Raw genomic sequence first — 12,784 nt, 5'->3', positions numbered from 1 at the left:
CCATTTTCCCATAGATGCGGCCGTACTCACCGCTCCGTTTTTTAAGCCCACCAGGAGGCCTTCCCTGCCCGGCGGCCCGCCGATGACTTTGATGTAGCGAATAAGCGACTCCATGAGCCATTCTTTTTCTTTGACACTGGCGAAGGACAGACACTGAAGTCGCTTCTCCTGGAAAACAAGTTCGCTTCACTTCAGATTGCAGCGTGTAAATCAGCTACTTTGTTTCCTCTGAGCACCTTTTTTGATCAACACTTAACGGGTCTGGGCCGACTGCTCTTTGATTCAAACGCAAGTGCAAACAGGACACTGCGAAGATAAACAAAGATTTGCTTTGACGTCAAGGCTGACATCCCACATGAAAAAAGCCCATTTGGAGCGTCCAAAAGCTGTCCGACCACAACCACGTGTGTGGGTGTGCGTGCGCGAGAGCAAGATCGGAATGATTTAAAAGGAGGCAAACTATGTGTTATGGCAGCTTCTCCTCCCCAACAGCGTCTGTCAAACACCAAGAGACAAGACACAGATGGGCTTTGTGTGCTCCTTTTCCTTCACTCGTGACTTCGGACATTTTTTTGGTATATTCAATACTGTTATTTTTTACCAACCCACCCCCAATCCTTTCAAAGTTGCTGCTGTAAATTGAAAATTTCCCCATTGTGGGAATATTAACTCATTCACTGCCAGACGATGTGCAAAAATGTGTCATTTTCACTCAAATTGCAGGACCCACAGAATATTGCGTTTTAGGACTACATTAACATTCAATGCAGTGTAAGAAACCTTCATCACAAATATATTTAATTCCTAAATTATATGGGACTGAAGATATCTGAGCTTGAAATGGAGGCGGCTGTACAAAAAGGCAAATGCTGCCCTCTCGTGGGGAGATGGGAGGGGAAAAACTTTGCTTGAAACGTAGCAAGAAAAAACTAAACCTGAACAAATTCAGGAATTGGGCTCCACGGCTTTTCAAGTCCAGAATAAATTTGGGAATGGGAGTGAATGAGTTAAAGGCGTTCTGATTCTGATTCTCTGACCCACTTTTAGGGAGTTGATGAGTCACGACATTCACCATATAGCCCCTACCCCACCGCCCGGTCAATTGTGCAACCAAAAAAAAAGAACCTCTGCGGTGGTCCCAAAGAAACTTTCGAACCTGACACAGGACAATGTGGTTGGAGCAGACCACCAGCAGGTTGCACTCAAACTTCTTGAGGATTTTCTCTTTGATGCGGTAGCGCATGTCCGAAGCGTCGTCTGAGACAAGCTCATAGATGATGATCTTCTCGGGCAGCTGGATGGCCAGGCGGTTTTTGTAGATGGCAATTTTTTTCACCAGCTCCCCACACTTGATCCTCACTGAAGAACACAAAAAAGTGCTTAGGGGAGAAGAATAACAACTTAAAAGACAACCGACACCATTTTTTTGTTTCCTAACTGACATCAGAAAAACGTTTTATAGCATCTAAAATACCCAAAACACGCTGGCTGATATTTTTCGTCAAATGCAAAACACCAATAAAAATGACTTAAAGTGTGCTAAATCTGCAAAAAAATTGAGCTGCTAATTGGGCATTTTCAGAAAGTCTCGCCCGCAGTTCGTGACGTCACGCCAAGACGTCTTGCCTTGCTCGAGAATCAAAACAATGGCTTCAGATTTGGAGAAGATGCTTTCTTGTTCCTCATCCAGTTATGAATATGATTCAAATAGTTCTGAAGAGGAAAGCATAAATGTTTGGAATCAAATAAAGGAGTCCTCCCATATCAATTCGAGCCATCAATGACAGCAACGTAGCGTCCCAGAAAATGCAGAAAATGGCGCCCAAGCTCCGTTGGAAATGGGCTGATTTGACTGCAGGGAATTTGTGTCAACTAGTATCAAATAGTAGTCTTGGTGGAACACACAACGATTCACCATCGCATTATTTATGTGTTTTCCTTCTAATTTTGCTATCAACATGGATCAACACGAAGTTTTCAGACTAAACAAAGTACCGCAAAATGCATTATGTGTCACTTTCTCGGTCAGTGACGATACCTATCGTGACGTCACGGTAGGTATCGTCACCAACTCAAAAACAAGACTTCCTGAATGTTCAGCGTGAGTCTTAAAACGTAAAATATAGCTATATGCGGAGTGTATTTGTAAAATACGCTCAGTACAAGTCATTTGAAGTGATTTTACAAATTATGGACACAACTTGTCCGCAGGCGTCAGTCGTCCTTTAATGTTTTCATATACAAAACTCAAGTTCACCTTTGAAATCCTTTGTCTGTGCGTGCAAATCTGTCTTGTGTCTTTGTGTTTTGATGCGGAATTCATGACAGGCGGTCACCAAAGGCAAAATCGAGGGAGGTCTGGTGAAGTGCACTAAAGATGAAGCTTTTTCAGCTCCTTTCCGCGGTCTCCATTCTTGGAATACGTCAAATGGCCAATTCAAATGTGGTGGCAAAGTGGTCAACCGGTTAGTACAGGTTGGTACACGTGTCAAGGGTAAGGGCCGGGGGCCAAATGTGGCCTGCCACATCAGTTTATTCGGCCCGTGAAAGCAAATCAAGCATGTCAAGTTCCATGATGCTTGCTAAAGTCCGAATCCAAATTCCAAATTGTCGTATGCAAACCACAATAACAGTCATTATTTTTTACTTCAAATTTGAAAACTAGTTCTTCATTGATTTTGCACTCTGTTTGTAATACGTGGAGGGGATACAACATTGTCTTTCTATCTATTTAGCTATCTACTAGCTGTATAGCTATCTGGGTGGCTGGCTATCTAGGTGGGTATTGTGATGTCACGAGAGGCTGGGTCCTGGAGGGCAAATACATTCCCCTAAGATGGCTTCACCCAGAGAGAGTTTTGGCCCCATCTGGTGGAAGGCAGCAATTCAAACCCCACACCTGTGGCTGATCACGGCTTGATTGGCAAGCAAGGCTTTTAAGGCAGAGAGCCTCTCAGTGGGGAGACAAGCGCTGTTGCTGTGCTCTGTGGAGAAACTGATTGCTGCATGAAACTCATCGCCAGTTGGGACCATACAACAGAACACTGGATTTGGACCCTTGCTAAAGGTGGCTAGGCAACCTAGGAAGGACATCAAGAGGGGTGAGGCCTATAAACGCATGGAAAAGAACTCTGTCTTCAGTTTCACCTCAGAAGAGATTTTATTATGATTTGAGTATTGGAAGAGACGCTATTCTTGCCTTTGTTGCTTGTGAATTCCCCCTGAAACCCTTTATTAAAACCTTTGTTTGCATTCAAACCTGCCGCCCATTGCGCTCCTTGTCCTGTCCCGCTGAGAGCTAGCCTCTCATGACATCACACTATCTGTTCGCTATCGATTAGATATCAACTGGCTGGCTAGCTAGTTTACTATCTATATACTTCCGGGTTGAGTCAACGCTGGCGCGTTTGGCTGCCGCTGCTCACCCACAGAAAAACTGATCCTGTGACTGTAGAGTGACAAGGAGAGTTTTGAAAGGAGCTTAGAAATGAAATGGCTTATTTTATTATTGTAATGGCTTCATCAATTTCATAACGGCCCTTAGAGGAAACTGTAACAGGTTTGTGCAGGTTTTGATTCCAGCTGCAGCCCTTCTGGGTCTAGATTCCCTGTTCTCCCCATGTCTCCATGGCTTTTCTTCCGGTACTCGGGTTTCCCACCACATTCCAAAAACAAATTGTCCTGAGGTATGAGTGTGAGCGAGAGTGGACATTTGTCTCTGTGTGCCTTGCGATGGGCCGGCAACCAGTTCGGGGCGGACCCCCTTGACTGCCCGTGGACAGCCGGGATAGGCTCTGGCAACCTTTTGGGGATAAAGCGGGCGCTATAAGTTGGATATGTTGGATATGTGACAGATGTGGTTTTTATTTTCCCTCACGCGGCAAGCCATCCGTCTCCATTGGAAGTGGCCTTTGAGTCATTCCAAAACGTCAATAGAGGCACGGAAATCCAATCTTCATGCCAAGGCACTGATAACTTGTCAGCTTTCGCCATTACATCATGAATGGCTGCCTTATTTTGGTGCCACAAAGAACGAGAGGACCCGCCGTGCTGTCGGAAATCCCACAACACAACTTAAGGACAACGCAGGCTGATATTTTTAGTCAAATGAAAAACACCGATAAAAATTACTTAAAGTGTCCCAAAACTACTTCAAAATGACCTCAGAAAGTTTCAGTTTCAGAAGGTCCCGCCCCCTTGTTCGTGACGTCACGCCAGTACGTCGTGCCTTGCTCTAGAATCAAAACAATGGCTTCAGATTCGGAGAAGATGCTTTGTTGTTACTCATCCAGTTATGAATATGATTCAAATAGTTCTGAAGAGGAAAGCATAAATGTTTGCAATCGAATAAGAAGTACTTCCGTATCAATTGAGCCATCAGGACTCCAATGTAGCATCCCGGAAAATGCACAAGATGGCGCCCAAGCTCCGTTGGAAATGGGCTGATTTGTCTGCTGGGAACTTGTGTCAACTAGTATCAAATAGTAGTCTTGGTGCAAAACACGATTCACCATCGCGTTATTTATGTTTTCCTTCTAATTTCGCTGTTAACTTGTCCGTGGCGTCGGTTGTCCTTTAAATTGTCCTCCATTTTGACATCCAAACGTGTGAGTCTTGTTACTTTGGGATTATTCTGACAATTAACGCGAGTCCAAATGGCAACCCAGCGAGTCTCGGACAAACGCACTTCGCGATTGTCACGGTCATTCACGAGAGCAAAAACGCACCTTTTCCTTCGGTGATGAGGTGCTGGACAATGACATCGGTCATGTTGTCTCGATAAGCGTAGCGATCCTTGTAGAGGCCGTGAACCGTACTGAAGTTGAGCTGGTAACAGGCAATGGTCCCATCTTGGCAGCCCATCACCTGCAGAAGACACCGCAATGTTGCGCCGCATCTCATTAACACATCCAGGAAAAGACTGCTATAGCGGGAAAATGTTCCTGTGCTTGGAACATACACACTGAGAAAAATAAAAAAAGAACCCTTCAGCACTCAATTTCCTTCTTAACGGTCTAAAGACTGAGCTGTGGTGTCATTTCAAAAGGAGCCTGCGTCAGTTTCAAGGACAACCGACGCCTCCGGACAATTAGTGTCCATAATTTGTAAAATCACTTCACACAAATGACTTCTACTGAGCGTAGTTTAAAAAGATTCCACTGCATATAGCTATATTTTATGTTTTAAGACTCGCGCTGAATATTCAGGAAGTCTTGTTTTCGAGTTGGTGACGATTCCTGACATGATGTCACGTCAGGAACGACCCTGACCGAGAAAGCGACACACAATGCATTTTGGGTACTTTGTTTGGTCTGAAAACTTCGTGTTAATGGCAAAATTAGAAGGAAAACACATAAATAACGCGATGGTGAATCGTTGCGTGTTGCACCAAGACGACTACTTGCTTTCATTGTCTAGTTTCTGTTCTTCTGATCCGCTGTTTTATTATTTATTGTTTTATTCATGATTTTATTGTTTTATGTATTGTTTTTTTATTGTAAAGTGTCCTTGGCGCTTGTAAATTAAATGTATTATTATTATTTTACTATTTGATACTAGTCCGTGTTGAAACGCATAAATAACGCGATGGTGAATCGTGTGTTGCACCAAGACAACTAGTATTTGATATTCGTGGACTCAAACTTGTGCATTTTCTGGGACGCTACATTAAAGTCCTGACGGCTCGAATTGATACGGAAGGACTTCTTTAATCAATTGCAAACATTTATGCTTTCCTCTTCAGAACTATTTGAAGCATATTCCTAACTGGATGAGTAACAAGAAAGCATCTTCTCCGAATCTGAAGCCATTGTTTTGATTCTAGAGCAAGGCGTGACATCACGGACAAGGGGGCGGGACCTTCTGAAACTCACCATCTCCGAGGTCATTTTGAAGTAGTTTTGGGACACTAACTCATTTTTATTGGTGTTTTGCATTTCACTAAAAGTATCAGCCTGCGTATTTTGGGTATTTTAGATGCTATAAAATGTTTTTCTGATGTCAGTTAGGGAAAAAAATGGTGTCGGTTGTCCTTTAAAAAATGGTCGCCACATCCTTCTTTGTCGATGCTCAATACGCAGGAAGCAATTGACCAAAGCCTCACCATAAAATTGGAGTCAGGCCTGACCCGGCAGGTGCACACTCGAGAATTCTGCTCGCCAATGACGCCCAGTCGCACGCCATCTTTGGTGTAAAGGGACGCCTGTTTGTCGGAGCCGCCCATGACGATGTACTCGCCCTTGGAGAAGTAAGTGACGCAACATGGGTCGTAGGAGAGAGTCCGGTCCTTTCTGATCTGACGCAGACAAAAAGAGACGGACGGGTGAAATGGCACTTTCAAAACTCTCAAGGTCACGTTACAGTCACAGTCTTAGTTTTTATGCAGGTGAGCAGCGCCGGCCACACGCGCCAGCGTTCACTCAATGCAGAAGTAACTCAAATAGATAGAAAACTAGCTAGCTAGCCAATCGATAGCCAAGAGATAACTAGCTAGACAGCCAGCCAGCCAGATAGTGAATAGATAGCTAGCTAGATACCTAGCGAGCCAGCCAAATAGCTAGATAGCCAGCCAGAGCTAATAGATAGCAAATAGCTGGCAAATGATAATAACAATACTCATAATAATACTAATAATAATACATTTCATTTATTAAACTAAGACTGTGACTGTAAAGTAAACCTTGAGAGTTTTGATTTTCAATAAATACATAGATTTGGGGCGTTTTCACGTCAGATGAGGCCATGACACACAATGTTAGCGGCTACTCAGCAGAGCTAACTCATCCTCAATGCTAGCTCCGGATGGATGGATGGATGGATGGATGGATGGATGGATGGATGGATGGATGGATGGATGGATGGATGGATGGATGGATGGATGGGCAGGTAGTTTGACTAACAACAGTATTGAGCCCATGGCATGAAAAGTGCAGTGTTCAAATGGTGGGTGGCCCTTGGGGACTTGAGGATCCAGGCGAGGCTAGATGGCAAGGAGCCATGAAATCATTGTCAGCCCGGCTCAAATACAGCCGGGCCAACATTCCTTTGGAACAGGAAACCAGGGAACTGCTTTGTTTTGGACTTTTGTACGGTACATACCGGCCAGGTGAGAGGTTAAATTTCACCTCTGAGTTTTCACCAGGAGGTACCTCCCGTTTCTCCCTTCTTGCACTCATAAATGACGGAGGGCGAGTCACGCACGCCACACGGGACAGTCACCTGCTTTCCGCTGAGTTGATAGAAGGAAAGCTTCTGACCCCAGTCGGCCACGGCCAGAACGTCATGTGGCTCGTCCCTCGAGAAGCACGGCAAACAACATGTTAGCAGGGAAACAGATTCGTCTTTTAGCAGCAACATACGCGGACAGGCGGAAAACAACTCCAGCTCAGAAGACGTTTCTATGGCAGAGGTCACCAACAGTACCATTGGGCATTTTGATGTTGTCACAAAGTTGCCAAAGTGATCATTTAATAAAGGAAACACGTTTGAGATTGAACAAAAGTTTCCTGCGATTCAAACTTATTTGTGAAAAGGATGGTAGAAAATCGTCGACGTCTTTATCAGGTCATGATCCGTTCTGAAGGATAACTCGTTTTTAAAGGGTAAATTTGTTATTTCGGATATGCCGCCGATTTTCCAAAAGTTTGTTTGAAGCTGAAGTGTCAAAAACTGGACTGAAACACACAGGCAAATGCGCTGAAAAGATGTCTCTGTCTCGCCTCAGCAGGTCCAAGGGATCTTTGACTCTCTGCTGCCACCTCTTGGCCTGATGTGGAACTGCCCTCCTGAAACGCCCCCAACTTTGATCCGATACTCACTTGGATGGGTTCCAGGCGATGGACCAGACCGGGGAGGTGGAGCTTCCCGAGCGGTCGATCTTGACCTTTTCCTCGCCGTTCTTGTTGCGAACGCTCACCACTCCGTTCATCATGCCAAGAGCAAGATACTGCCCGTCATTGGTCCACCTGCGGCGGAACACTTTAATACGCAGACGCACTTTGTTGGCGTTGACGACGGACGGCCTTTTCACTCACCCGCAACATGTTATCTTGCTGCTCACTTTGTGCTTGTTCACCGACTTTTGCTCTGGCGACCAAAGGCCTGCAACGGGAAAATGACAACGCTGATCATTCGGCAGTCCAACCGCGATGCAAACTTGACATGGGCTGACCAAAGTCGCCGGAGGAACAGGATGCAAGTTGGTGCGTGACCGGGTTGTAGGCGACGCACTGGATTGAGTCGTAGTGGCTAAACAGAAAGACCGAAGAGCGGCAAAGTCATATAGTGATACCTCGGTTTACGAACCCTTGGCTTACGGACTTTTCGGTTTACGAACGTTACATTTATGAAAATTTTACCTAGGCATACAAACTATTTTTCGTGATACACATGGAGTGCCACAATGAGTGATGTGTCGTTCGCGAACGAGTCTGTTCTCCTAACAAGAAAATGGTGGCCGACTGTTTTGCCCTCTATTCCCCGACCCCAGTGTTCGGTTAAAGCCTCGTGACTGGTCAAGAACGCAGCAGTGAGGGGGTGGGGATAACAGACAGAGAAAGAGTGAGGCCGTTCTCTCAAAAACAAAATGGCGTCTTCGGTTAAAGCCACGTGATTGGTCAAGAATGCAGCAGTGGGGGGGGGTTAAACATTAAAGAGACAGGCAGATGACAGAGAGTGAGAAAACACAGACACGAAAGGGAGACGACAGAGCTTGAAACAAAAAAAAACAAAAGTGAAAAAAAAAACAAAAGTGGAATGGTGAGAAAATGGATAGAAAACAGTGAAATTTGGACTCGTTTCAACTTTGATGAGTTCAAAAGCAGAGTGTAGACTGGAAGGTCAAAATATCCCATCAATCAGGCTACACAAATAACCCGCACAAGCCATCTGTACACTTGATGCAAAAAGCTATCAACCCAGCTAAACAGAACACAATTGATGAACTAAATACAATTATCAAAGAGAAAGCACCTACAATGGATCAGTCCTCAAGATGGTGAAAGAAGAAGGCTACGTTCCTCATCAAGTGTTTAATGCTGATGAAACCGGCCACTCCATTCCATCAAGTCATCAACAACCACCACAAACGTAAATAAAACGATTTATTATACAGTACAGTTTATTTCTTTAATTATAATACCATAGCACATCTATTATACATAAAATAAGGTATATTTTGTGTAGTTTTAATGCTTAGAAAATTAGAAAGTAGAAAATTATGTTTTATGGGGACCTGGGAACAAATTATTCTCATTTTAATGGTTTCCTATGGGAAATTAATTTTTGGGATACACACTTTTCGCCTTACACACTCTGTCTGGGAACCAATTAAGTTCGTAAGCCAAGGTATCATTGTATTTTCAAACCGCCGCATTGGACGCAAAGGCGGAACGACATCCACTTACGTGTACTTCAAAATCCCCTCCAATTTGGATGTCCATATGATGATGCTCTTGTCTGCTGAGCCGGAGGCAAACCTTTTACCTGCACAAAAAGGTGGCGGGCGAGACAGCGGTAAGCCGAATAGAAAAAAAAAAAAGAGTCACAAAGCAATTGATTACCATCCTTGGCATAAGCGACACAGTAGACCACATCTTTGTGTCCTTTCAAAGGTTGAATAATCGTTCCATCCGAGGCGTCGTACACCTGGCACAGACACAACATTTGGCAATGAGCTGCCAAGTAGACCGAGATACATTGTGCAGGGTGACCTGAAAAGACCCATGAAATTGTCTATTGTGGCTTTGATTAAAAATGTATTTATTTCAAATTACAACCACACATTATTCAGTCTATGGAAGACCATTCACCAGCGTTTCAGCTATTTCTGTCAATTTTAAGTCAATTTATGGCTTTCCCAAGATGTGTTCCAAATGACCACCGTTTTGTTGCAAGCAAACCTGTACTCCTCTCACAAAGTAGTCAATCACTTTTACGCACTCATCTTTCGGGAGAAAACATTGCTGCAGTGAGGGACTCAGTAGGACGCATCTTTTTGGGTTAGACTCCTGAAAGAGGAGTGTGTAAAATAGATTGACAACTTTGTCAGACGAGTACAGGTTTGCTTGCAATAAAATGGTTGACATTTGGAACACATCTTGGGAAACCAATAAATTGATTAAAAATTGACAGAAATAGATGAAACTCCGGTGAATGGTCTTCCATAAACTGAATAATGTGTGATTGTAATTTGAAATACAGTAAAGTCTCGTTATATCGATATTCAAGGCAGTCCGAAAAAATATCGATATAACCGGGACTATCGATATATCCGACCCTGTTTGCATGTAATTTTCTCCGTGCGTGCATAGAAATAGTATCGATATAACCGGGACTATCGATATATCCGATATCGATATAACGAGACTTTACTGTAAATAGCTTTTTAATCAAAGTCACAATTGAAATGTTCATGGGTATGCATCTTTTTGGGTCACCCTGTATGAAGACAGCGCTTTGGAAAGACGACTTCCAGGGGGGGAGGATGTAGTGCGGACAAGCCATCTGTTGGGGTAATTCGCGATACAAACATCTCTAAACATCGCTTTACAATCTTTGTTTATGTTTGGACTTCCTGATACGTCATATCCTGCCTTCCCTTACATGATGTCACATCTACATTACGTCACATCCTATCGCATCAGACACTGTGTAAATGCTTTCCCTTTCTAGCTCTCTTCAAGATTAAACCAACTTTCTGTTCTACACCTGGCTTCCTGATGATTTAACCATCCTCTGCCGTCAACGCCCATAGAAGAAATGAATCAGGGACAAACGATCAAAATAAACCCGTCACCATCTAAAAGCATTCAAGAAATCAATGAAAGAAGACATCCATTGGGTTGACTGGAATGTTCAGAATGGGATCGGCTTTGGAGATGGAAAAAGTAGGAATGCTTTGTCGTTTTGGACGGGTTAATCCTGAGGCACGGCGAAGCATCAAACTTACAAGGACGTGGAGGCCCGCCGCCACGATGAGTTGAGTGCCATCTGGCTTGAAGGCAAGGTCATAAACACTGCAAGGAAAGAGTCAGATAGAAATGTGGCGTCAACAGCAACACCATGCGTCAGACACAGAGGGAAGAAACAGACGGATGACAAGCGCGATCCATTGATCACACAGCAAGGAAACGGCAACATGCAATGAGAAGTTTTGGATGTTTTATTTGAAACTGCCACCTGATGGATGGATGGATGGATGGATGGATGGATGGATGGATGGATGGATGGATGGATGGATGGATACTGAGGGCCGGATTTGGCCCGCTAACCGTGTATGTGACATCTTCAGGGATGCATCTGGGCCGCGCCCTTGCACCATTTACGTATTTTGACAGCCACTAGCGCAACTTTGTAACTCCACTGCGCCAGCACCAGCGCAAGTCTATTACGATTAGCACATATTACTACATGATCCGCTCCACGTATTACATACTTCTGTTAAAATAGTGACAAAAAACAAATTTAATTAAACAGCAATTGAAAACTGTTTGTTTTCCTTCAGCGGTTTTAACTTTGGTTGTCTGCCATCTTGCCTTACCTTGCATTTGTTTCGGGGCTGGTGTTCCTAAGTCATCGTAGAGGATATCTAGGGCTTTTTTTTCATGATCCGCCAGAAACTGCCGAAAGGGCTAATCAAATATTCATTTACGCATGGTGCATTGCATTATTTACATATTACATAGCTGATGGTTGCAACATGAAGCGTTAGAACACGAGTAAAACTCTAAAATACATGAAAAGGAATCAGCAAACAAACATATTCTCGTTTTTTTAAGAAACAATCAAATCAGTCTGAGGAGGGTAGTGACAATTCGTTGCAGCAAAGTGCTGTTTGTGATACGAATTTAGTGGTTAATGGTTCAGAGCTGTTGCAGCACATTGAAAATCTTCAACGCAAAGAAATCTGTTGAAGTAGACACTAGCAATAATAATAATAATAATAATAATAATAATAATAATAATAATAATAATAATAATAATAATCATCATCATCATAATAATACAATGTATCAGCTGCATTTACAAATAGGTTTCATTTATAAGCGTCTAGTAAGAAATATTGTGCTGAGTCTGTTCGCTGTCTTCTTTATAATAATGTACAATATCAAAATAGAACAGGATTGACTTCGTAGTAACGAAAGAAAATTGAAAATGTTTATGTATGAATAAATTATTTGACTTGAATTAAAATTATTTGTTGATATATTGGAAAAATTGTTTTTACTCAAATAATGTTTTTTCATTTGCTATTTAGAAATATCAGACTCAAATGAATGTATTTTGGTGAATTTCAAACAGTATACTTCGACAATCTTTTCTTTTAATTTCCCAGACGCATCCCTGCATCTTAATTCAAACGTGCTAGCCTCTGAATTACCCCAAACAAAACGTCCAATTGTGTCACCCCAAAAAAAGCACAATGTATAAACTAGCATTCCCACACGGTCAACGAGTGTGAATTAGCAAAAGAGTTTTTGGCAGTGGTCCTGCGCCGTGCTAACCTACAGAAGCTATTTGGTTTTAGGACGGTTGGCATAGCAACCGCTGTTGCTAATCTCGCGGCTTGGCTGCCGCCCGCTCATGCCGATGACGTCAAAGCAACGCAAAAAAACGCTCGCTCACCAGTGCTGACGTGTGGTTTCTTTCCACACCAAGACGGATCTCATTTCTTGACAGGTTCCAGATGGAGTTTGGATCTACAGGTTATTCGCCTGATCACTTGCTCATGTTGTCTCTCCAGGATGGGGCACGCAGACGCAGACTCACTTCCTGCTTTACACTT

At 43.3% G+C, this 12,784-nt stretch overlaps 1 protein-coding gene across 2 annotated transcripts in view; it reads right to left on the bottom strand.

Moving 5' to 3' along the window:
- ift122 (intraflagellar transport 122 homolog (Chlamydomonas)) overlaps positions 1-12,763 on the bottom strand; it is a 31,103-nt gene extending 18,340 nt beyond the window's left edge. For both annotated transcript variants that reach the window (XM_089005398.1, XM_089005408.1), the window contains exons 1-12: positions 12,625-12,763; positions 10,949-11,015; positions 9,561-9,645; positions 9,405-9,483; positions 8,171-8,247; positions 8,034-8,100; positions 7,818-7,964; positions 7,219-7,294; positions 6,104-6,295; positions 4,728-4,866; positions 1,157-1,359; positions 31-168 (exon numbers count right to left, since the gene is read on the bottom strand). In XM_089005398.1, the coding sequence (XP_088861524.1) occupies positions 31-168; positions 1,157-1,359; positions 4,728-4,866; positions 6,104-6,295; positions 7,219-7,294; positions 7,818-7,964; positions 8,034-8,100; positions 8,171-8,247; positions 9,405-9,483; positions 9,561-9,645; positions 10,949-11,015; positions 12,625-12,668 (1,314 nt within the window). In that variant the 5' untranslated portion in view covers positions 12,669-12,763. The remainder of the gene's footprint in view (positions 1-30; positions 169-1,156; positions 1,360-4,727; positions 4,867-6,103; positions 6,296-7,218; positions 7,295-7,817; positions 7,965-8,033; positions 8,101-8,170; positions 8,248-9,404; positions 9,484-9,560; positions 9,646-10,948; positions 11,016-12,624) is intronic.
- Positions 12,764-12,784: the final 21 nt, after the last annotated feature.

Source organism: Hippocampus bargibanti, linkage group LG01 (genome assembly GCF_051943395.1).
Source record: "Hippocampus bargibanti isolate YZ-2025 linkage group LG01, ASM5194339v1, whole genome shotgun sequence".
NCBI lineage: Eukaryota > Metazoa > Chordata > Actinopteri > Syngnathiformes > Syngnathidae > Hippocampus > Hippocampus bargibanti.
The sequence above is the reverse complement of the archived record's forward strand: the minus strand, read 5'-3'. Positions and strand labels throughout refer to the sequence as shown.